This window comes from Ailuropoda melanoleuca, chromosome 19, assembly GCF_002007445.2.
Source record: "Ailuropoda melanoleuca isolate Jingjing chromosome 19, ASM200744v2, whole genome shotgun sequence".
In the NCBI taxonomy this organism is placed as follows: Eukaryota; Metazoa; Chordata; class Mammalia; order Carnivora; family Ursidae; genus Ailuropoda; species Ailuropoda melanoleuca.
Window position 1 is genome coordinate 21,557,470 of NC_048236.1, and position 26,068 is coordinate 21,583,537.

General features: G+C 35.1%; 1 protein-coding gene across 5 annotated transcripts in view; it reads left to right on the forward strand.

Annotated features, from left to right (window-relative positions):
- Positions 1-26,068, forward strand: part of ADGRB3 (adhesion G protein-coupled receptor B3) — a 697,114-nt gene that overhangs the window by 271,945 nt on the left and 399,101 nt on the right. For all 5 annotated transcript variants that reach the window (XM_034648079.1, XM_034648080.1, XM_034648081.1 and 2 more), the window contains 3 exons: positions 5,821-5,985; positions 17,681-17,845; positions 18,297-18,461. In XM_034648079.1, coding sequence (XP_034503970.1) covers positions 5,821-5,985; positions 17,681-17,845; positions 18,297-18,461 — 495 coding nt within the window. The remainder of the gene's footprint in view (positions 1-5,820; positions 5,986-17,680; positions 17,846-18,296; positions 18,462-26,068) is intronic.

Genomic DNA, 26,068 nt, shown 5'->3' on the forward strand with positions numbered 1-26,068 from the left:
TTCAGCTGTGAAATTTTGTCATATATGTGATGATTTCTGCTTTCAGAGTAGTCAGGAAATTATATAAATGACTCCCCCACCCACTGCAACTATACGCTTGACATTTCTGTATCTGCTTCTAATAATATTTACGATTATAATAGCTTTCCTTATTTCAGGTGGCAAAAATGTCCAGTTGAATGCTTGAGGAAACGTAATCTTGCAGGCATATTGGGAATGTGATCTGTACCCATTGGTTAAGGCAGTGGTTGATACAGTCTTTAAAGCAGTCAGCTGTTTTCCTTTTACTTACTTGGCTCTATCAGAGAAAATAGTTCCCCTGACCAAAGGACATTCTGTTAATTTATTTCATTCAAGTGACTGTCCTCATCCAAGCCATCCACTGCATTGTAAACTTTAAAGTCGTTAATGGAGAAAAAAATCTTCAATGTTAAGTGGAGCACAGCACAGTGGCTTGCCCAGGTAGGGTGAGATTTTCCGGGTGACTTCAACATTTTGTTCTCATTTGAGGCTTACATGCATATTACAGGCATTTCTTCTTAAATTACTGACTTTGATGGAAAAATGAGCCCTAAAAGGAATTTGGGCTTCCTTTCACTAAGTCCAAAGTACATGATATTGTGAATCTCCAGGTTTATATTTCTGTTCAACTATTTGGTGGATGGGTGATGCAAACTTATTGACCATTGCAGTTGATGCTGGGCTTGCATCCGCCATTTGGCCTCCAAAAGGGGGTGGGCATAAAGAGAGGGATTGGCAGTACAGCACCTCTTCATTTGCTAAATTGTGCGTAAAAGTTTTCTGATGACTTCCATTTCCAGAGATGGCTGACTTTGCAGTTGCTAAAAGTAAGAGTAGAGAGTGGGTAGCGTGGGAGAAGGGCAGGGACAGTCCCAATTTCCCAGCAGAATAAGCAAGGGCAACCCATTAAAAGACAGTCTGGAGGAGTTGCTGTTTAATGGGTACAGGGTTTTGATTTGCAGAATGAGTAAGTTCTGGAGTCCTGTTTTACAACAATGGGGATATATTTAACACTACTGAATTGTACACTTAAAATAGTTTAGATGATAAGTTTTCTGTTAATGTATTTTTTTTTTTTTGTCACAATAAAAGACAAGACAATTTGGAAGAAACTAAAGGGAAAGGAAGTGGTGGGCAGAACATGGAGGAGAGCTGATGCCTGAGATGGGAAATCCCTTTATAATGGAATTGGGAGACACAGAGCAGCAGATTAAGGTGGAAGTAAAAGCTAAACAGGGCAGAAAACTATGAGAGAGGGAAGACAGAATTAGCAGGAAGCAGCAATAATTTCCACTGAAAGCAAGAAAAACCAATGAGAGTCAGTGGGAATTAAACTAGATGAGAAGGAACATCAAGTGAAAAAAAAAATCAGAGGGAAAAAGTGCTTATGGAGGTCATGGAAGGGGAGGACAATGAAAAAAGATGCCAAAACCAGGGGTTAGAGAGCAAACAGACTCTAGGTCTGTTAGGCAAGAGAAAATGAGCTGAAGGTTTTCAGAATTACCAAATTTCTTAATTTTGTAGCTAAAATGACCCCATGAGTAAATGTTTGTGGATTTTCAGCTGGGGGTGGGTAGAGTACATTTTCTCATATATAAAGCTGGCCCCTAGCTACAGTATCAAGCTTTCTGTCCTGGGCAATGAGAAAAGTGTCAATAGAGAATTAAGCTGTGCTTGATATATACATTTATCTTGTTAGCATCCTTCTGAAAGCTCAAGTTCCCTTCAACATACAAGGGTAGAGTCTAATGGCAAATGGATCCCCCAAGTGGAAGTCTGAGAGGGTGCTCAAGTGTTCTCCACAATTCTCCATTCAGTGCTTACTTCCAGGCACTCGTTATGCACAGTCATATGGTTGACATATGGAGACTTCCATCTTTCTGCCACAGACTGCTGATTAATCCCTTCACTGGGCAAGGAGAGCATCTGTAGTGGGACAAGAGTGCTCTCCCTTTCACTCTGTGTCTGATGTTTAGAAAACACTGAATAATATTCTGATTGTAAAGTTTTTCCTCAATTTCTTAAACCTCCTACCATTATACCTACTGAAGAAATACATACTGATCATTAGTTCCTCTTCACCTTCATATACTATACGTTTGTCTTTCTAAATTTGGTTAAATAGTGCTGGCGATAAGAAAAATGTGTCTTTTAATCATTGTTATAGTTCAGATGTTGAATTTAAGAGAATGGAGAGTTTTGTTGGTTTCTTTTTGATTTTCTAAAACCGAACACTCTTTTAGCAGCTTCGTTATTTTAAAAATATAGAATAAGTATTTCATTATAGGAAGTTGGGATATCTTTTACATGGTTATTGTATTCGTTATGAAATATTTTGTGTTCAATATTTTGTTTAGTTAGTTGCCATGATGGTAAATATGTACTTTTTGGATATAATATGTCATGAAAACAGTAACCAAAAGTGAATTTAAAAACTTAAATAGTATCTAAACAGTGTAAATATCTTTCTAAAATAATACCTTAAATTCCCAAGAAGAAAATTAGCTCAGAAATCAATAACCTAGTTGTCACACTATGGATATTTAAGTGTGTTTGGCATTTAATTAATGAAAATGACACAAGGACAAAATGAATGTCAAAGCCACTTTCCATACAATATATGGAATGATAGAATTTTGAGCTTGTATTTATTTGCCCTACTAAAGCCTAATCAATAGTGTTATAAATTAGTTGCCTTTCACCCATATTATCCTAATTTCAAAAGAAGGGTTTTCTTAATAAAATTGCATAATAATGTGTTACTTCTAATATGGATCCTAAGACATACAGCCTTTTGCAAATTGTTGCTTTGACATTATAGTCTCTTCAAAAATTCTTATTACTCAGAGCGGAAAATGATAGGGTTAAATAGCAAGTAAATTGAGAAAGTAGAGAGTTACATTAAATTGTGTTTTTACTGTCCTGGTTTCTGACTTACAGTTTTATGATCTCTTCCAGGGTTTCTCAACCTCGGTACTATTGACATTTTGACATGGATAAATCTTTGTTGTGGGAGGCTGGCCTGAGCATTCTTGGATGCCAGTTGTGTTCCTCCTTCCCCTGAGCTGTGACAATCAAAAATTTCTCTGGACATTGCCAAATGTCCCCTGGGGGGCAAAATTGCCCCTGGTTGAGAACCACTGGTTTACTCTATATGTCTTCTAAACCCTTAGAAGTTTATTTGGGCTAAGGAATGGTTTTGATTTTTTTTTTTTTTTTGTAAATGTTACAGTATCCACATCTACATATTTCTTAAGGAAAAAGCCTCTCACTTAAAAGAGTTATTTTATAAATCCCGATGTAAATTATAAGATAATTTGTATGCTTATTTCAAAATCTGGTAGTAATATAATTTGTAGATTGTGTATTCCTCATTTCATCTTTAGATATCACAGAGTAGGGATGTGATACTATAGCAAGTGTCTAAGTAAAGAAGAAAATTATAAAAATTGATTAATTTGATTTAAGTTTCTTGATTTTATTAGGCACATTTTCCAAACGAACTAGATTATTTACAGATTTTCATACTTTACTGAAAGGTAAAAGAATTTATATAACAATTTGCCACTAAAATACAAATATCTTTATTCCTTAACATAAATCTTGTGAATAGCATCTAATAAATTATGTGTTATAATTTCCAACTAATTCAATAATATCTAAAATAAACTGTTATTAATAATTTTGTTTCTTTTTTTTTAAAGGAATATTTTTTAATTTTATTTTTTTTAAATGATCTGGAAGAGTCATGAAATTTCACCATGGAACAATAAAGAGTGTTAAAAAATAGAGAGTAATATACTTCTGAGAGGAATCCAACTTCATGATTTAACTAAACTGTCAAGATTAATCAACATTTCTTTGAGATTAATAGAGAAAAATCTGCCAATTCAGCAGCTTTTTTTTTAAGCTTTGTTCAACGAATACAGAGCAGTGTGATTTGATTGAGGAGAAAATGAGCAGAACCAGCAATATGAATGCAATATGGTCTATTAACACTTTATATAGACAATAGGGGAAGAAAATTTAGTTTTTAAATGGAGAAATCTTGGTAATTAAAAATAAATGCAAAAATTAATTAAAGATATATGTTTTATATGACAAAATACATTCGTATATGATATTTTTAAAATATTTTGCTTTCATTGATCATATATACCTATATGTAAATATAGGTATATGCATATTTTTTTTTCCTTAGAGTTAAATACAGACTCAGTATTTAATCTTATGCCAATAGATACAGAGTGGCTTTGGTTTTCCAAACTTAAATGAGAAAACTGTGAGCATATTAATTTCTTTCACTCTCTTACTTTTTTTCTATGTAATATTTTAAAAATATATTTTCCAGCAACTTTCTCAGAAACCTGAAGAATTTTTCACTGAGTATTACACAAATTTGGCTAACTTTTTCAATATTTCAATATATTTTCACAACCAGTTCGGTCAACTCAATAGCATAAATAGAAGAGAATGGGGTGCCTCATAATTAAGGTATCATGTATCTGTTTTTAAAGTAGCAACTTGGTTTGCATATACATGCAAAATATTCTAGCTATACTATATTTACTCGCATAACACCTGTGACACTTTATATGGATCCTGCTTACCCCTACCGATGTTGAGGAGAAAGTGAAATCTTTTTCAACATCCATTCTAAATTTCTACTCCCCCTTCTCATTCTAGTGGTTGTCCTATCAGTCTTCTCCTCATGAACTTCTACGAGCATACTAAGACCAGAGGTTCAACATCAAGATAAGAGCTTTTGAGCCAAAGAGCACATTTTGCCCAGCTTCCTTTTATTTGTATTATATTACCTGTGGAGTGCTATTCCTTACTATCCCACATATTAAAAATTGGGATGAGATTGGTGATTTGATTGTGGCAAAGAAGGGATCTAAATTTTAAACTCGAATGGACTTTATGCAAAAGATGTCAATATGTATTCATAGTGGCTCTTATGGAGGGAGCACAAATTATGTTAATATTTCTGATTAGTTTGAATCCATTGTAATGGCATAATTGAAGTATTGGTGTATGTATACTTATGTTAGGAATAATCCCAATGAGATCATTTGTTTCTCTAGAAACTTTTATTTATTAGGAGGATTTCCAGTGCATGAAGTTATTGCAAGAAGAAAGAAATCTTCATATTGCCACTCATTTTAAAAGAGGGCAAAGAGGAGAATCTTATGCGAATAGAGTTTTTGAAATTTCCGTCTTATTCAAAGACAGTGACTTTGAACACCCACATTTTTTTAAATGGCAAAAATACATTTATTTTCTAAAATGTCAAGCTAATAAACTATTTAAAATATGTACCATTAACTTTCAGATTTTTTTAAAATTTTTTGACATCAAAGTCATTAGGCTTGAAATTTTAAGAATTAAGTTGGCCCTTATATATTTAAATGCAAACTTAACTCTAGAAGATCATATATGTTATAAGAAATTTAATTTTCTATACTACCTTATGTTTATATTACTTTTATTTAAAAATAACTCATGACTATTTTACTGTGAGGGAGAGAGGTGCATTGCCATTAAAAAAAGAACACATTTAAAGTTTATGACAAATAGCTGTTTGAATACAGGGGGGAAAGTACATGTCATTTTGCATTATTTTAATGAATTTTCAAATTAACCTTTGCATTTTTTTGGCAAATAAGAATGTTAACTGAGCTTTTAAAATATCTTCTTACTGTCTATTTGATGATTTTTTTTCTTTAAAATTAAGGAAAAAAATCTTTGTCTTTACCTCTCTGCTTTTGTTGTTGAAGCTTCTTTGCTTTATTACAGTACATGGAGTTTGGGAGGAGTGGTCACCATGGAGTTTATGTTCATTTACATGTGGTCGAGGCCAAAGAACAAGAACAAGGTCGTGCACACCTCCTCAGTATGGAGGAAGGCCGTGTGAAGGACCTGAAACACATCATAAGCCTTGTAATATTGCTTTGTGCCCAGGTGAGCATATTCTGCATTTGGTGAACTTTGTGTCCTCTGTATGTGGTCCCTGGTACACGTAGGAAATATTACGAGTACAACCTTTATTCAGTCACATTGGAAAATGTGTCCTTTGGTTACTATTTCTTGCTTAAAACTGGGTACTTTCCTTTATTCTATCATATGCAATGGTTTATAGTAGTTCCTTGGCTGAGTACCAAACTCACCTTTCTTCGGTTTCTATAAATATGTATATTAATTCTTTCCACTAAGATTTTATCCATACTCAGTTTTCCTTCCTGGAGAAATTATAAGGAGCCCCAAAGACTTGACTATTTCCTTGATACTGTAACTAGAGACTATTGTAGAGGCAGTCCTTTTGATGTCATTGTCTCACACTCACTCAGTTAAGGAGAAGGGATTCACCACTGATCATGTATGGAAATGATAGATATTTATTAGGAAAACAGACTTTATAGATTCACTGTTAGATGCATAAGATGGTTAGCTCATAAATGACATATAACTTCATGTGATTATGAAGACTATATAGTCTGTTCATAGAGTATATTTGTAATCCTAAATTTTAGTTTCCTTTAAAGTGTTTCAATGCTGTTTTACCTGCATTTGATAACTTCACCATTATTATAGATAGAAGTCTTTATAATGCTGTTATTTAGGTTGTTGAAGCAGCCAAACATAAAACAAATACCTAAAAAATGAAAAAGACTGATCTTCAATTCAAGGAGCTTGCAACTTAGGAGAGAAAATACACACAAAGAAATGATAGAATCTCCCAGGAACTAGCCAAGGCACATTTTAGAGGGAGAGATAGACATGAGTGGGAAATGGCAAAGGCCAGAATGGCAAAGACTGATATAAATAACCATTGTCTACTCCTTGGGAGACTTTTTCGTTGGCCCATTCTGCATGCAAGCAACGTAGCTGAGATCCTGGTAATGTGCTCCAAACACATTATCCAGCTCACATTCAGTCCCACTTGTAATCTCAATTCCCCAAGGTAATATCCTATGTCATGAACCAATGATTCAGTTTCTCTGGAAATTTTAAGTATCTAAAACATCTTGAGACTGCGAAAATCATCCAAAATGTAGATAAGTAACAGTCATCTTACGAGCTTGTTCCCTTTTTCTTCAGAGAAAGACTACTAGGTTCCTATATCAGGAATATACTTTTAAAGATGTAGTAGTTATATTTACTCCTAGAATTTTATGAATTCTATGAATTATGAATATAACTTGTACAGTTCAATATTCATGTAATTATGAATATTAGGGAGTCAAAATTGTGATTCCTTATTTGCAAATCACCCCCAGAAAATCTATTTATGAAGTCAATTATGTTCTGTTATTTCTATCTCTCTATAAACATACAGACAAGCACATATATATATATTAATGCCTTGCCTTTTTTCCAAAGATTTGGGCAAGCTTATACAAATTTTAGAGTTTTTTTAAACTACTGAGCTGTGATATTTACAGAAAGTCAAATATAGTTCATTCTTATCTGTCCATGGAATGTGAAAAAACAGATAATGTGGAGAAATGAAAAATAATAGCTAACTGTAGACCCTCTTTTAATATATTAGTTTTTATTACTTCTTTTACCTCAGTTACTCCCCATTGGCATAAAGATAAAAATGGAACTGATCAGTTAAAATGCTTATCAACCCTGTTTCTCGTAGTCTGCTTTCTATGAACTTTCTAGGAGTAAAATGCCTAGGGGTCAAGAGATAGGGATGCTAAGTTGTAGGAATTCAGATAAGAAAACTCGTTTTTCTAAGTTGATAATTGTTTTATCACTGAAGTAGTAACCATATGTGTTTTCAAGCCAGTTGTGTTGTAAAGAATTATGCTGTCATTGGAATCACTCTAAGACCATTAAAATTAGGTCTTTCTTTTGTGTCTTTCTTTAATTTTGGGAAGTTATGTTTATATTATTTGTAAAACTGGCCTAACTCATATTCTCTCATAGGTGAGCATTATGGATATATACTGGGCACCTAATAACTTTATTATGCATTGTTTCTAACTACGATTTCCATTCTTGAATTTAGTTATATCATAAAAGATATAAAACTCTTACCCTGTTGTATACCAATTTCTTTACTATTTCAAAGGGAATTTTAATGGCTATGATTTAAAAAAAGGTTTTATATCAAACATTTTGACATAATGCCTTTGAAATATGTAGGATTTATTCAGTGCAAACATTTGGAATTCTCCTTAAAACTAACTGTTTTATAGCTAAACTCAGGTGCCTTCACTATATATAAAAACATCATCATGTGTGGACAAGATGTAAGACAATGCTGAGAAGAACATATAGTCCCTGATCTCAAGAAATTTGTAATCTCTTCAGAAGATTCAGACATAAGCCTGTGAAAAGTTGAATGCAGTTCTGATAAACACATATAAACACTCCCATGAGTAGGGATAATTTGAAAACTCAGTGATTTCAGCCTACATTTCTTGTAGCCATCCAACCTGAAATCCCAGAGACAACATCCAAGGTGTAAAGCTGTGATAGGCAGTATATCAGTAATGAAGAAAATGGGCCAAGGCCTATACACTTGGTTCCCCTTCTCTAGGCCGATTGTCAAGTGGAGACAAGAGGAAAACAGAAGGAACAATTAAAACAAATTTGGTCTCAACTCAGCAACTTTGCAAGCTCTGACCATGTGGCTTGTGGTAATGGGCGGTGATATTTTAGTGTGGTATCGCATTGGAACAGCATCCAGTGTCATGCTTTTAAGAAATACATGTAACCACTGTAATAAAAGGGATGTTACGTAGGGCTGATATGTACTGTTCACAGCAAATAATGAAACAAATTTTGACATCAACTTAAAAGTAGATTTACTTTCATCAGATACTTTCCATAGTCAATGTCCAACTTTCTCCCACTTCTTTTGAGGTGAGGGAAAGCTATCTACCTGGGATCCATATAAGGAGAGAGGAAAGAAAGGAAAGGGTAGATATGGTATTTCCTAGTATAAGTTATCACTTCCTAATGTGTATCATGTCTAAGAACAGATACCAGTGTTGATGAAGGGAGGTGGGAGAGAAATATAGAGCAACAAGAGGGATCCACTATGACTCATTCACTAACTATAAACATAATGTTACCCCATTTTCCTCCCTTTCTCATTTATACTAATAAGTAAATGTGATATTACAGAAGGGTGTCTGTTTGTATGTGTATGTCCAATGGTCCTGTGGTCTGTTTTTCTTATCTCACAAAACAGAATTTCTGGCAGTCCATGTTTTCTCTTTTCTCTGATTTTCCATCGCAACCCCCAAACATCAGATTCATCGTAGTATTAATTAGTATGTGTGAGGAAATTCTCTTTAATTGCCTATTTATCTCTCTGTGCAACTTTGTACTAACAGTATCCAATACATTACTATTGAATGGATTTTCTTGATGGATATATCCAAATTTTTAGTTCTCATCCCCCCAAAAAATTACAGGACATTTCCTGGGTATATTTAATAATACGTTGATCTGGTGTGGTGGAACTTGGACTTCCACAAGAGAACACTTATTTAAATTTAGGTATCACCTTTTAATATCTGTGTTCTTCCTCTGATGCTTAGTCTCTTCATCTGTAAAACGGGCACAATAGCACACCCACTTCACAGGACTGTGAGAGGACCTTGTGAGATGCTGTAAGGGAGATAACTTGGTAAACAACAAACGGTATATAAGTATGGGTATTATTATTATGTCGGCACCCTATAGTCAAAGTCCATTGGAATGACACTTGTACTTGAGCAAGTTGGATTCATTACTGTTGGCTTTGAGGGAAAATTAAGATAGGGAACTGTGGGGCATCTCAGTAATAGGGTGTTAAGAAGACTTATTAAGGGTTGGACTTGTTTTGGGTGATTTCAAGGAGGGTTTTAAGAAATGGGGCTTTGCTCTGGTTTTAAGAATGTCTGGATGGGGGAAAATCTACGATTGAGTATTTTAGTGAATTTCCAGGAGGAGAGAAAACTTTCTGTAATTGGTGAACAAGTGGCAGTCACTCATATTAGCTGAGAGAAGAGAATGTTTGGAACTTTGTGGGTTGTGCTGTGACCGTGTTTCATTTTATCTCACTTGATCACAGCCTCAGAGTGACCTTGTCTGTTGCTAATGTTCTCTATGATGGTCTTAGATCCAACAGGAGATAACATAGCCTCACTGTGAGCACCAAGCAAGCAGCTAACAGCACTGAGTCTAGCTGTGTCAGACCAGTTCTTGGATGTCACCTTGATGGTGATTTCTCATCTAGGGTGATTTAATCAATTTACCTGCTTCTGTTTTCAATGTTTTAGATTTTTATTAATATTTGAATGGAGAAAGAAAAGTGTTAGACATAATGAAATGTTTCCATTTTCTAGGTAGGCCCTCTCTTAAAATTATACAGATGTATATTCCCAAAATAAAATTGATATAGCCTTTTCCAAAATTAATTTCTTTAGGGAAAATAAAATCTTAAATTCTTAGTTCAAAGCCTCGAGGTTTATAGTAATTTTCTTTGTAGTATGTTACTTTAGATATATGTATATATGTGTGTGTATATATGTATATATATGTGTGTATATATGTGTGTATATATATATATGTGTGTGTGTGTATATATATATATACAATTTTTTTCCCTGCTAGTTGAAAGATGGAAGGAACCAATGATTCAGATTGGTTCTCTTTGTTATAGTTCTTATAGTAAAGTGCAAATAATATACAGTATAAGGATAAGTAGTAATTGAGTGACAGATTGAAGACTAAAAGAAATGAAAGAATTATTGACAAATTAGTTTTCATTTACAGGCTGAAATAAATATAAATGAGTTTAATGTAATGATTCAGTGGCAAACACAGCGGTCTGGAATTCAGAAGACACAGATTAATGTTCAGTCCCAATCTTTAATTATGAATATTTACTCAAGCAACATAGTCATCTTCTCTGTGCCTCAATTTTCTCATTTGTAAAATGGAGCCAGCGTCTATTACCTGCTCTATCAGAGAATTGTTACATCATTAAAATTAGGTGAAAGAATCTTGAAAAGAAAAACAACATAAAGTGGAGGATGTTTATCATGATTTTTATGATAACATTACTTTAAAAGGAAAGGATTTGGCTGGGACACCCGGGTGGCTCAGTTGGTTAAGCCTCTTCCCCTTCAGCTCAGGTCATAATCCCAGGGTCCTGGGATGGAGCCCTGCATCAGGCTCCTTGCTGAGGAGCTCCTCTGCCTGCTGGTCTTCCGGCTTGTGCTCTTTCTCTCTCTCTCTGACAAATAAATAAATAAAATCTTTTAAAAAAATAAAATAAAAGTAAAGGATTTGGAAGAAATAGGTAAATTCAGGATATTATGATAGCTTTTGAGCTCTGTTTCTTATGAACATCCTTAATCCTAGACTCAAAGAGATTTGTAGAGGAAGATTTTAAATTTCCCTTCTACCCTTCAAAGACTTCCAGCTAGTTTAAGAATCAAAAACTCAAGAGTTTTGCTATGTGTGCACAGAGGCCCAAGAATGAAATTGAGACCAAAAGAAATGACCAAGGCAGGCAGTTTTTAGACAGAGACAATAAATCTGTGAGGAAGTGACACAACGAAGAAAACTTAATTTGGGGAGCTTCAATTAATATGGAATTCCGAACAGAGAATGTGGGCCAGGGTAGTAACTTAGAAAAAAGTAACAGGAGTTATTTATATAGCCTTCTAGGATCTAAATTTCCTCTCTCTGGTGATAAGGATGTCTCTTTACCTCCTACTACAGGGAGGGTACATTTCACCTGGGAAATCTGCTTCTTGCTCTCTGGAGACAAGGGGCGGAGGCATAGTATTCTTTTTTCATTGGCTGTTTCTTAAGTAACTTTTATTTAAAATAATCGACATGTCAAAGTGGCACATTTGGGGATGGCCTGACCTTGGTCCATTCAGATTACTTCTGCCTACTTTGTACTAGGGAGATGTATATATAAGGCCTCATGCCAGTCTGTGAGCTGTGTCTCACTGGTTAGTCCTGCCTTTGAGAAATGCGTTCCTGTGAATCCAGAGCCTCAGTAGAGAGATCCTATTAGGTTGTATTTTTCAGGTATATTCATAGTCTTTTACAAAACCTAAGAAGATTGAATGAATCACCCAAGGATAGGTCCTCGGGAGCACAGCTGGACCCAAATATCTGTGTTATCTAGAGCAAGAGGCTTCAATCTCCCGTGGACCTAAAGTTTGATTCCTCAGCAAGTACGAGGGGGTGATGTGCCCCAGTCCCTCTGCAGGGAATCCTTTCAGTGAGGACAGTAAGCAGGAAGATGCTAAACATTTGCCTGAGCTTGGTTCAAAAGTCTCTGGTTGTCTCGGCACGAGAATGTTATAATTTGAAACTCAAATGCTACCTCATTAACCTGTTCTTTAATTAATTTGCAATTTGCCTTCTTAACCTTCTGGTCTATTGTATGGCAGTTGTATTCACTTTGTGTCATTTCAGATTTTTATCATTGTTTTGGTGATCTTCCAGTGTTTATGAATTTTTAAAAAACTGTATCTTTATTAATCTTGGCTTGCTTTCTTTTATTTTATTTTTTTTCAGGCAAACTTTGTTTTAACTTACTTCCCAAGTATTTTTTATTCTTCTTAGCTTTACCTTGATAACTTACTTCTATTTTTAATTCTAATTTTTAAATGATATTTCATTTTGATTTTCCCCTTTTGTGATTTATTTTAAAATGGCAAATGGGAACCAGGTTTATGCTCTCCAGTGTATGCCCAAAGCAAGTGGTTGGCTTTTGATATTTCAGTGTTACACCGTCAAGAGCTCTTTCCAGTTCCCTCAATTAACTCCCAACTCAATAAAAATCTGAGCTTTCCAAATTTGCCATCACTAAATCAGATAGCTTCATACCACAGGACAGAATTCTTCTCCCCAAACTCCTCCCTACAGATAGCTTCATCAATCAGCAATAATCAACCCAAAAGTGTTGCCAAAATGATAGTTTTATTATCCAAAATATTCATGGCTTTATCTTGTGGCTCTTGTTCTTCAATCTATTCTTTCTTGTCACCAGTTATTGGTAAAGATGTTAAGATTGACTGACACATGATATTTTCATTAAAATGTCCCACAGAATTTACTTTGGCCTCTGTACATGGCAGACAGTTGAACACAATTGTAACTCTCTATATATGGCAGGAGGAAGTTCATATAACAAAGTAAGCCCTAGGAATCTAGAAATTTAGCCATTGCAGTTTTAATTATTCTGGGTCCAGAAAATCTAGTAATGTGTCACATTGCTGAAGCAAAACTTTAACTGTAACCAGGGTGACATTGTGGTATAAGGAAGCACATTGCATGATGGTAAGACAGGCTGATCTCTCAGCATTCTCCTGGTTTCAAAACACAGCCTTATTATTCTCTATTCTTAGTCACCTTTGTAGGATGGTTCATAAAGTAATAGGCATTTGGAGTTTCTATATTGAAAAATGACACTATAAAAAAATCCAACTGCAAATGCTTATGATGGAAATGAAGAGAAATTGAAAAAGTCTAAGAAGGTGTTAAATCTTAACCTAGCTGCATATTACAGAAGAAATTATGTACTTTAATGCAATATTTACCAAACAGTGCTCCAAAAAAGGGGGAAAAAGGGGAAAAGAAAGGAGGGATGATTACATATCAAACACATTTTGGAGGCATAGTTTCAAACAAAATTAATTTAATGTAGGACTCCCTGAATTATGATTATAATGGCATTATGAATTCAACGTTTTCAAAATAGACATTTTGATTTCAGGGTTATATACCCCCTGACCTATTTGAATCCTAGTCTAACCCAGTTCAGTAAAAGGGTCCCCCATTTACCCTTTTAGTAAGCCAGAAATCTAAAAGTCAACCTTGATTCTCAGGTTTTCCATATCCCACTACCAATCTATTAGCTCTACGTCTAGAAAATATCACAAATTCATCCACTTCTCTCTATCTTGACTGATGATACCATAATCTAAGCCACTATCACCTCTGCTGGGCTACCATATCATCCCCTGACATCTTACAATAGTGATTCTTGCCCCTGTACAATACATTCTAATCACAACTGCAAACTTAAGTGTTAAAGTATAAATTCTGTCACATCACTTCCCTACTTTGAAATCCTCTTACAGCTTCTGATCTTACTTGGTCACACGGGCTACAGGGCCCTATGGATTTGGCTTCTGCACACTATTGAGTCCATCTCCTGCCACTTCTCCCTTTTTGTGATCCTCACAAGCCCCAGCCTTTTCTCTTTTCTAGAATACGCAAAACTTTCTTGACCTCAGGACTTGGCTCCTCTGTAGAGATTTTCACACATCTTCACATTTCTGGCTCCTGTTAGTGACTCAGGAATCAGCTCTAATGTGTTTTTTTCTCAGAGGCATGGCTGAGCATACCCTATACATTGCTGTCTTTCTTCACATTGTCCTAATCACACTTCTGGCTGAAACTCTCTTGTTCATTCGTTCATTTGCTTGTTTGTCATCTGTCTCCACCACCCTCTCCGAGTATATGTTCCATGAGAACAGAGCTTGGTGGGTCTTTATCACCACAGTTTTCCCAGAGTCTAGTAGAGTCACAGTGTAGCTTCCTTGTAAATCTTTACCTATGAATGCATTAGAAGACTCCAAGAAGAGGTTTGGAGTGTTTCCATCTTCCCAACTTATTGGTAACACTGTTCTGATCGAATGACAAGATGTGAATCATCTTTCAATAGGAATACAGTTTTAGAAAGAACGCTTTGAAGTATTTTCAAATTTTGGGGTTTGCAATGATTCTGGGGTGTATCTCTTACAAATACTGGAAGTCTGTGTTGTACAAGGGTGGGTGGATGGTAGGGAGAAGGGTTGATTTTCTCTGTTGTCTCCATATTTAACCAAGTGGAAAGTAAACCTGAATGCAAGGGCTGAAGGATTCCCAGTTAAACATCAGATAAAAACAAACAAAAAAACAGTCCCTTCATTTCTTATAGTACTTAGATAAATGGTTATAAAAAATATATTAAATGATCATATGATAAATCATTTTTATTTTTAAACATCTCAACATTTATACCTGAATTATAATTTATATGTCCTTGGAAATGCTTAAATGTCTAAGACAACTCTTAACTTCCACTTCTCAAAATCTCCACTTTTTCCTAATTCAGTAAAAAAAACACTACCATTTCCTGAAAGGTCTTGGGGCTGATGTCCTTAAAAATAACACGATTAGTGATTTTTTTTTAATTCTAGGATATTAAACTGAAAAAAAAAGGAAATAAAACAATGCCCCACATTCGGCACTAAAAGACATTCATGTATATATGTCTGTTGTCTAGTGTTTTAAATTAAGTTGAAATATCTCTCTGGTTCTAAATTCTCAATTTTCCATTTTCCCGTAACTTTGACTTATCACTCTGAAGGAATATCAGGTTTTCCTCTTTTTCCTCAGTTACTTTGTCAAGTCTTTCATAATGGTGCAGTTAATGTTTAATAAAAGGAACTTCTAATTTTCAGTGTAAAATAGAACACCAAAAACATCCACTTGATATGTCTTCAGTTTCATTGCTATACCTTTTCTGTAACTAACTTTATAAGCAAAACCATATGTACCTAAAATACATGTTTTGTTGATGTTTATGGTAATGATGAACCTCAAAAGGTCCCTCAGATGTCTAATGTTAACTCAATCTTGAACTTTAATCAAAACATAAAATGTATACACTGGGAGAAAGGACTGAACAACTAATACTACAAATGTATAAATTTAAAATGTTTTTTATATATTTAATTAATTCATTAATTTATTTTACTAATGGTGATGCAAAGTCTTCTTTCAGGAAAAGCCTATTGAGCAAAACACTTCAGAAATATTCTCATTTTTCCTAATCTCTTTTCAGCAAGGTCTTTTCTTATTCCTCACCGATAATACAGCACCCTGTCAAATTATCTTCTTTCTGATTTCCACATTTGACTTCCTCATACCTGACTCCACATCTTAGCTGGAAAGACTTATCCTCTCTTCTCTGCCAGTGAGTCTGTAACTGTTACATTCATTTACAAACTTAAAAAAAAAATAAAAATAAAAAACTACAAGTTTACCTCAAACCAAAATTCTCAAGGACATCACATACTCCTTTATTCTAGTCACTTAGCATTAAATCAGTTTGAAATCACCTAATTCATCTTTGTTTATATGTTGTTTTCTGAATGTTTTCAAAAATTTGAATACCTGTACATTCTTTTGCCAATAGATGGCAAGGTGCAGACATGAATCTTATTTTTTTAAACTCTTCTAAGAATGCCTAGGATCGTAAGGGTTCATAATGCAAGCTCAATAAGTATTATCTTTGAAAGGCAAAGTTCTGAAATGAAAAACGCACTCATCTTCAAAGCCAAACTAGAGAAGAAATGGATAATTTATAACATTGCATTGATTTGCTAGCCTTTTCTTGTTTGTCTGGTGAATGGACTTAGCCAATAAGATTGTATCAGGTACTTTTAATAAAGTGAAATGCTAAAATTACATGAATGGGATGATTAAATTGGCATTTTGTGATTTTTAATCTCACAAAGGGTTTATTAAGTACAGCTAGATACCTATTAAACAATCTTCTTTTTTAATAGCTACCTGCAAGGCCTGAAATTAGGTTGACAGCACTTACACATATTCTGCCAAGCTTTTTCATTTGTTTGGATGGGTGGATAGGTTTTCACAGCAGTATTATCTTATGTTGGAACTTTGGATTTATGGTGAATTCTCTTTCACTGTAATGAAACTAAGAACCACAGAATGATATGGGAAAAAGCAGACAGTCATATATAAGTGCATTTATAACACTTACATTACAGTTTATGCATTCTAAACTGAATAAATATTTTTGCCCGATTCCTTTGCATACTTGCATTGTGTGGCCTGTGGGATTATGCCTTTGTGAATGCTGTCTCCTTTGTCTAAATTATCCAGATCTCACCATATTAATCTAACATAATCACCCTAAGTAGTTGTGATCCGTCCTCTGAAACCCTTTATGTGCCATGTTAAGATGTTACTGCTTTTAACCTTTTATTTACTTATTTGTATGCATAATGTAATTCTTCTCTAAATTACAAGATCTTTGAGAGTGGGATTCATATTCTTTTAATTTCTGTATTTCTTATGACATCTATCACATTATTCCTCATTATTCTGCAAGGCTTGTATGAAGGTTCACATTGTCAAGGAAGACTCCCCAGGCCCTCCAAGCTCTTAATGTCTTGAAATTATCCTTTGAAACAATGCTATATAATTAATTTATTTAACATGTAATTAATTACTTAATTCATTATAGGGGTTCCTTCTTTAAAACATGAGCTCTATGAGTTAATGATCAGTATTTATTTCATTCACTGCTCTGTGTACTCCTCTCCTAGCCCAGGGTCTTGCATTGTTGAGTAATCAATAAATATTTTGAAGCGATAAGTGGCTCAAAAGAGATTCTGGATACATAAAAGGAAATAGAAATGGGAAAATAAGGTAATAGTAGTTTGGGGGGTAATAAAAAAGTTTAATGCCAATATGACTTTCCATTGTATTCACTTAGAGTCTCTTGGTTGGGACTCACCTCCAGGGTTAATTTTACTTTGTACTTTCTGTACAGCCTTCTCTGTTAGAACATCTCCTTACACTGTCTCTCTTTCTGCTTTGGCAGTTGATGGACAGTGGCAAGAGTGGAGTTCGTGGAGTCAGTGCTCAGTGACATGCTCGAATGGGACCCAGCAGAGAAGCCGGCAGTGTACCGCTGCGGCTCATGGAGGCTCTGAATGCAGAGGGCCGTGGGCGGAAAGCAGGGAGTGCTATAACCCTGAGTGTACAGGTGAGGCCTGATTACGACATATGAAGAATGCCTGCCATTTATAAAATGTGATAGAACCATTCCAGACAGTCACAGAATAATCAGATAATCATGTATTTCTGGTAAATGAAGCCAATTGTACCAGAGCTCATTCTACCATATGTCACACTAATAAAGCAACAAAATTCTGGAGATTCTTAGATTAAATATAGATTAAGTTGATTAGGTTTAGCGCTGAACTTGTACTCTTTACAAGTAAGTTTCAGTGTCTATTTGAAGATTCTGACAAACTTATATAAACTTGGGTTAATCACAGTGCTCTATATTTGACTAGCAAGTCAATGTTTGAATAGGGTTTATTCATAGTGGTAGATTAATAAAAATTGAACAAACAGTAATGGTCCTCAGATTTTAAAGTTTATTAATCAGTTGCAGTAGGCTACTGCCATTGACCATGACACATTTCTTTCAGCCAATGGTCAGTGGAATCAGTGGGGTCATTGGAGCGGATGTTCCAAGTCCTGTGATGGTGGCTGGGAAAGGCGAATGAGGACTTGTCAGGGTGCTGCAGTAACAGGCCAGCAGTGTGAAGGCACAGGTGAAGAAGTGAGAAGATGCAGTGAGCAACGATGTCCTGGTGAGAACAAACTGAGATGATCCCAATGGATATTCTGTTACCTGAAAAAAAAGGATTAAAACTCTCGTCATTAACGGCAGTACTTCCTCCATTTGAGGACTGCTAACAATAAGTAGCAATTTACTTTTTCCATAATGTATAGGGTTTCCTCTGTTTATGTGTCATAGACTATTTCTTCCATGGGTTTTTTAAGTTATTTGCTGCAAAATCACATTGAAAAATGTGAAAATACAAAGGAAGCCACATTGAACAACAGCATGACTAGATAGTATTTAAATTGGTTTGAGGTACTATTTTTTTCACTATGTTCATGAAATATTTGTTTCCTGAGAACACAAAACCAGTTGCCTTAGATTATTTATAGTAGAAATAGAGAAAGACTGAAGGGTTAGATAGCTAAGTGAGAAAATAAAGAGATGATGTTGAAATTCAGAAACTTTTAAATTCTGCTGTTAATCCATCTCCATGTAAGACTTTGGACATCCCCATTTCCTTGCCCTTGTGCCATTTCCTACTACGAGGAACACATTTTGAAATGAAAACATAAGGTCTTAATTAGTAATTAAAGAATGGAAATGCTGGGGCACCTGGGTGGCTCAGTCATTAAGCATCTGCCTTCAGCTCAGGTCATGATCCCAGAGTCCTGGGATTGAGCCCCACATCAGGCTCCCTGTTCCTCTGGGAGCCTTCTTCTTCCTCTCCCACTCCCCCTGCTTGTGTTCCCTCTCTCGCTGGCTGTCTCTCTCTCTGCCAAATAAATAAATAAAATCTTTTAAAAAAAAATGGAAATGCTACTGCAGTAAAGGATCTTACATACAAGCATAGAAAAAAAGGATCATATATTTTAAAAAATCATTTACGACAAAGACTCCTTCCAAATTGTGCATACATTCCATAAAATATTATTGACATACTGAGGACTCAATAAATAAATGAAAATTAGGGTTTTAGAATGACACCATAGGTAAAGTTGCTATAAACATGCTAGAAAAATGATAGGATGAAATTTCTAAGTTTCACAGCTGGTTCTAAAGGAAGTGCTGAACTTAAAGAATTTGAAGACCCTCGTAGGGTCCATTTGCTGCTACTAATGCTTTGTGGGCAAGCTAGCTTATCTCTCTGGCTATCTGATTCCAGTAGGTATGAAAAGAACAGTTGTTTGAGGTTCCTTTTCAGTTTAGAAAGCAATGGATTTCTGTCTCTACCAAACATGACTACATCAATTTAGAAAACAACGACACTAACAACAAAACAAGGCATCTAAGAGATACCCCTGAGTCGAAACTTTGTATTTCTCCATAGTCAGAATCCTAAAGACTTCTCACACTTCAACACTAATACCAAAAGAAACTGGATCTAGAGTAACAATATGTCAGTAGGATTTTTCTAGAGCTTAGAAAAGATGTAAAATTAGCTCTGTTAATTCTTAAGGCCACATAATTCAGAATGGTAAGAAGGAACCAGCAAGTCGGATTTTGTTGAGGAGACCTGTGCAAGATGAGTACTGTGAAATCCCTCCTGTGGTGCATGAGAATTAAGAAGCATTTAAACAAAAACATGTATATGACCAGGAAGAAATTTCATTAGGACAGTAGTCATGATTGAATAAGACCCCTTTAATATTTGAAGGTATGTTAGTGTGAGCATACCAGGGTTCATGACTGGTCTTTTAAAATTGTCTTTCACCTGCATATATAGAGTTAAAATAGTGTTGCTGCAATCAAATTTACCAAGATTGCCACCTGCTGTTTGGAAAACATTTTACATATCTATTTACTGAAAGATATTATACCTTATACGCTAGGTTTGTTTGCTGGCTTTCATTATTTAAAACAGGTTGAAAAAGTATCATATAAACATATAATTTTTTATATTTTGTATATATATGATATTACATATTGGTGGTATATTTTGTGGTATATATATATATACATATATATCACATGTACATATATATATATCTCTATGTATTTGGTTTTAACCTTAACATTTTCATTTTACTCTCTTCAATAATATGATTTGAAATCTCCTGAAATCACCGAGTATATAAATAACATTTTCTAATTAAAATGAATTATTGAATCAGCTAAATAATTCACAAACTAATGCTTATACAGGGTTAAAATGAATTAATATATTACCAAGTTTTGAAAATATCCTAAACTGGTACCTTTATACTAATTAGCAATATCCATCAAAAATTATATATGACTATTAATTTCAAATATGCCTCTGCCTCTGTATAGAGTGTTTTTACCAAGATAGAGAGAGATTTCCTCTCTATTTATCCTTTGTCTTACCTGCGTGCAATCATTTCATTCCCACATTCTTTTGTCAAGAGAGCAGGATTTATAAATAACTCAGTTTTCCATAGTGGATTTGATTTATATATTGGCATTCCAACTCTGCACAATTGCTTCTCTGTGGTCAATATATATTATTTTTGTGTCCAGCATACTGGACTCTGAGAGTAATGACATGTCAGTAAGGTTTTTTACAGCTTAAAAAAGTTCTAAAATTAGTTTTGTTAATTCTCGAGGCCATGTGAATTCAAAATGATAAGAAGCAATCCTAACTTCTACCATTATATTGCTCCAAATTTACATATTGACAATATAAATTGAGAAAACTTTTCAAATTTTCTCAACAGTTACTAAAGCATTTTTCTATTTTTGTCACTGACAAAGTCTCAAAAACTGTTTCTTTTAAAACGATGTGGTTTTTTTCCCCAGTATTATTTTTCATACTGTTTATTCTTAATTTTTCTTCAGATTATGGAAACTACTAGTATTTATTTTTATGCCTCACTTAATTTGGATGCAAAACAAATTAATCAAGTTTGCCAAGAGATCCTCTGTTGTCAGGAAGGAGAAGCATAATATACGCACATCTTTGTCTGGATAATTAATGAAAATAATGATTAATCATCTGGATTTAATCAAAAGCTGTTACGATGTCTACTAAAAATGGAAAATGAAAAATATTTTCCCAAAGGGAATAAGATTTTTTTACTGGCAAATAGATAAAGTAAACGTATTAAAAAGAGCATCATTACCAAAAATATGATGTTATTTTTGTCTTCATAAGGAAAGGGAATTAGAGGAATGAAAAAATTATATATGTATATTTTAAATACTGTTAGTTGAGGAATAGAATATCTACAGGAGAGACAATTATGTTGCCTAATTTTTAAATTGGTCAAATTCACCAAATGATTTCATTGATGTCCATCTCATTGCACGTCCCCAGACTTTGAGGGTTAAAATAGTAGAAAGGTAATAGCTTCTCTGATTTTGTGTTGCTACAGTGTTAAAACGTACTATTTTTAGGCTTTGTGGTTTTTTCCCAATATTTCCCTGGTTAATATCCTTCAGAAGGCAGATGTTACTGATGGATTGGCCTATGTAAACTTGCAGGCTTCCTGGGAACCTCCTTACTCTGTTGCCAGGGGAGGGGCTGGCTATTCCTAGAGCTCCAATTCTTGTGTCTATTATTCTTTAGTCATTAAGAGTAATGTAACTCCTTTGGAGTTACAGTTGCTTTATCTGCAAATGGTGAGTGAAGCCTACAGGTTGAATGTGCTGAGAAAAACTTGGGAAATAAGAGAGCCATATCATAAATGTACATAGTAATAGCAACTTAGACCAGAGACATAGCAATGATTCTGATATTTAACTCATAAGTATTCATACCAAAGGCAGTCAGCAGTAATGTTTGCAATCCTAAAGTTGTCTTGAACATCGTACTGCATTCGTCTGCAAATTTGTGCCCTGTAATATGGTGACTATAAGCCCCCTCCCCACTTAGGGGAAATGCTATTCTGGGAGTGACTGTTCCTTATCTCTGTAAGGTTACTGTCCAATAGGATTATGTTTTCTTTGGAGACCAAGAGAGATTTCATTTGGTTTCTGAGTGATTTTCTTTTAATCTATCTTTGGTAGGAAGAATCACAAAGCTTGCTTACTTTGAGCTCCTGTCTTCTTTGAGTGCCTCTACTCATTGCCCAGACGCGTGCTTTCAAATTTTAGCAGACCTAAGAATCACCCAGAGGGCTTGTTAAAACACAGATTCCTAAACCAAACCCCCAGAGATTCTGATTCAGTAAGGTCCAATTTGGGCCTTCACATTTGCATTTCTAACAAACCCTCAGGTAATGATACTGCAGATTACCCTTTGGGTTGCATCGGCCTGAGTGAAAATAAGTAAGTGAGTAAATACATACATACATACATACATACTTACATACTAGGTGATAAAATTAACAAAAAAGTGGAAGACAGTCCTCTGCCTCAGCTACACTGGTCAAAATTGCAGTATCTCCTGAACAAGATTGCAGAATTTTATTTTGTTTATACCACTTCATAAATATTGAGGGATTGCTCCTATAATCAATTAATACAGGCAATCCATTTCAAGTCTCCCTAGCCAACTCATTCTTCAACCAAAATAAGATCTCTTATTTATAGTTGTCACTTAAAAAAAAAATAGGGCTATTAACTAGTCATTGTGGACAAAATGGGATGATTTACTCACTTTCGGATTTTCAGTTCTCCAATCTCTGTTGTTCCTGTTCCATGGAGAGCAGAGGAAAAAACTTGGGTATCATTGGAACACGTTTGATATAAAGCTGTGCACTGCCAGGACACAGCTATTCTGTAGCCCTGCCATCCCATACCCAGCAATTCTCTTCCTCAGCAGAAGGACATTTTTGCTGCCTCTTATCCTCCAAGGTTATTAGCTACTATCTACTTACACAGGTATATAATATTTGGGGTGGGGGGGCAGGTGTCAGAGAGCAGGCTGAGATCTTAGCTCACATTGACTTATTCTTTCCTCAGTTCCCAGTTGGAGGAGTGGTGAATTAATCACTATCACTACATTTGTCTTTGATAGAGACAAGTTTAACAGGTTAATAAGTCAGCCTCCTAAATTGTGTGGACTACTGTATTTTAAAGCTAAACGTAATCTTTATTAGAAACCCAAATATGTGAGTGTAAAATTTACATTTCTAAAGAGGAAAAAGAAAAGTATACTACTCTATTGAAATACTCACATACAAATTGGCCCTTGCTCTACCTTTTTCATTCCAAACCACAAGGGTAATCACTAATAGTGCTTTTAAAAAGCCCCTACTCCATTAGGATTTTTATTATTTTTCTATCAAATGTCCTGAGTTTATCCTTTAAGGAATTATATTATTACCTGTTCAGTTTCTTAAGTTTAAGGCAGATGTTTTCACCGAAGATTTTTGGACCTGGCAAACAGTATTGCACCCAAATGTTCTCACCAGTCACTCACCTAAAACCAGCCTCTGAGTTCGTTGTTGTCAGTAAGTGGCACTAGGTATTGACTTCTTTCATCTTAATTTTCTATTTGTTCTTGCAAAGTCACCTCAGATACATTCTAAAAAGTAGGGAAATAAATTAGAACTTGAAGATACCCCATAGGCAAGAGAGATCACCTATTCCTTAATAAATATCTAAGAAAGTATCTGATCCTCCTGAAAAACATGGGTTTTATTACCTATTCCAGTCCACAGTCTGCAACAAATCAGCTAAATTTTATAGGCAGAATTAAGGAAAAACCACTGGGGTCTAAAATAATCAATGTGTATACCAGATAGTACTATATGTCCATTATTCAAGCCTGTTGCTATGGAGATAATTAATGTCATAATTTGTCTTATCAGGTTGCTCATCTGATGAGACTTTGGGAAAACTCTCACAGCTTCTGTCACGGCAGAAACCTAAAAAGCAATTTATTGTGATCTTATATTACCCTACCTGGTCCAATTTAGAAGTATTTGGCAACATGCTGATCATTCTCAAACTGAAACAGAAAATTTAAGCAGCACTTTTTACTATTTTTTATTTCTTCATTTCATCTGACATTGTTCTTATAGTAAAAATAAATGTATTTTACAAACCACTTAATTATTTCTAAATCAATACAATTAAAATTAATGCAATTAGTAAAACTGCTCCTTGGGTTTCAAGTTTACCAAGATACTAAACCTTAGTAGGAGTGTTTGACATTTCTCATCCTCACTTATTTCCCACTCCTTGTACGTCCTGACCTGTGAATGACCCTAATTAAGATCCTGCCCTGGGCGCTTTTTGATTGCTGTCTCTCTCTCTCTTCCCCCCACCCCTCTTATTCTTGACTTCAAATATGTTGCTGGGTAATGATTCTACCTACCTTATCCACCACTGCTCTGTCCCCTCCCCTCATTCCCCACCCTGGGGAAGTCCTGGGGAAGTCCCCCCATCCCGTCTGTCTTCAACTGTCACTTGTGAGCAGAACCCACAAATCTGCATCTTTACTTCTCATCTCTGGCAAACACCTGATAGAGCTTTCCAGCCGGGGTCACCAATCATCCTCAATGTCAGCGGAAGAGCTCTTCTGTCTGAACGCCAAACCTGTCTTGTCATCTGGAGTAATTTCTAATTCTTACCTTTCCTAGTGTTGGATTCCCCCTCCATCAAGTCTTTCTTCAGTGGCCCTGCTTTCTCTTCCCCTGGACACCACCAGCTAGTGGGGAGGGGCAGTGTGACATAAAGAGCCTGGGAGGTGGAGTCAAAGTTTGGCTTTGAGCCTTGGTGTCCTCATATGTAAAATGGGGATAATAAGATGTGCCTTGGGGGATGGTTTCAAGTACGAAATTATAAAATGCTATAGGTAATTACAATTATTAAAGAATTCTAGTTCAGGTCCTCTTTGTCTATTACCCATATTATTGCAACAACCACCTTTTCTAATCTCTTCCACACAAGTTTATCTGATTATTCTCCCCATTTCTTGACCTTAGTCATGGACTTGCTTGCTCAAAAAGAAAAAAAAAAAAAATGCTGCCATGGCTCCATGGCTCCTCCTTACTTGGCCAATTCAGTGCATACTGGAATCTCTGGGATTCTAGGATCCCCATCTATCAGTTGATTAACTTTGTAGGGCCATCACCCTCTTCTCATTTATAGATAAAACATACACATAACGTAACGGATTCCTCCCCTGGTTCCTGGGTACGGAAGCACAGTCTACCCTCATTCTGTTGCTTGTAGTTATTCACCTGGGCTCCCATAGAGTCCCTGTCCTGTCTCCACCTTCACCTGCTGACATGGGAGCATCTTGGGAGCTCAACCCATTAAAAGCTATCTCCTCCTTTAATCATTCTTATTTCCCCCACAATTACATGAGTTCTTTCTTCTTTGAACCCCTATAGCCTTGCTTTGTGCTTCCCTTATTATATATTCCTATTCTATTTTATTATTATATATGTTATTATATCTCTTACCTAGAATTTCAGCTCATTACAGATGAGTTATCTATTTTCAGACTCAGAAATCCCCCTCTCTGCATTGAACCTAGTTGAATGTAGACCATGAGAAACATGCTCTTTTGAATGTTTTTATCCCATATCATAAACATTGTAACTGGACCATTTGTATAAAGTACAATATACAATACAAAATACAACAATTTGTGTAAAAGCATGTGAATAAAAATTTCAAAATTACTGTGATAGCAATGCCTTACCTTTTATTATCATTTTATTCTTTCAAAATGCTGTTAGTTTACCTAAGTAGAATTTGAATAGACATTTTTTAGCA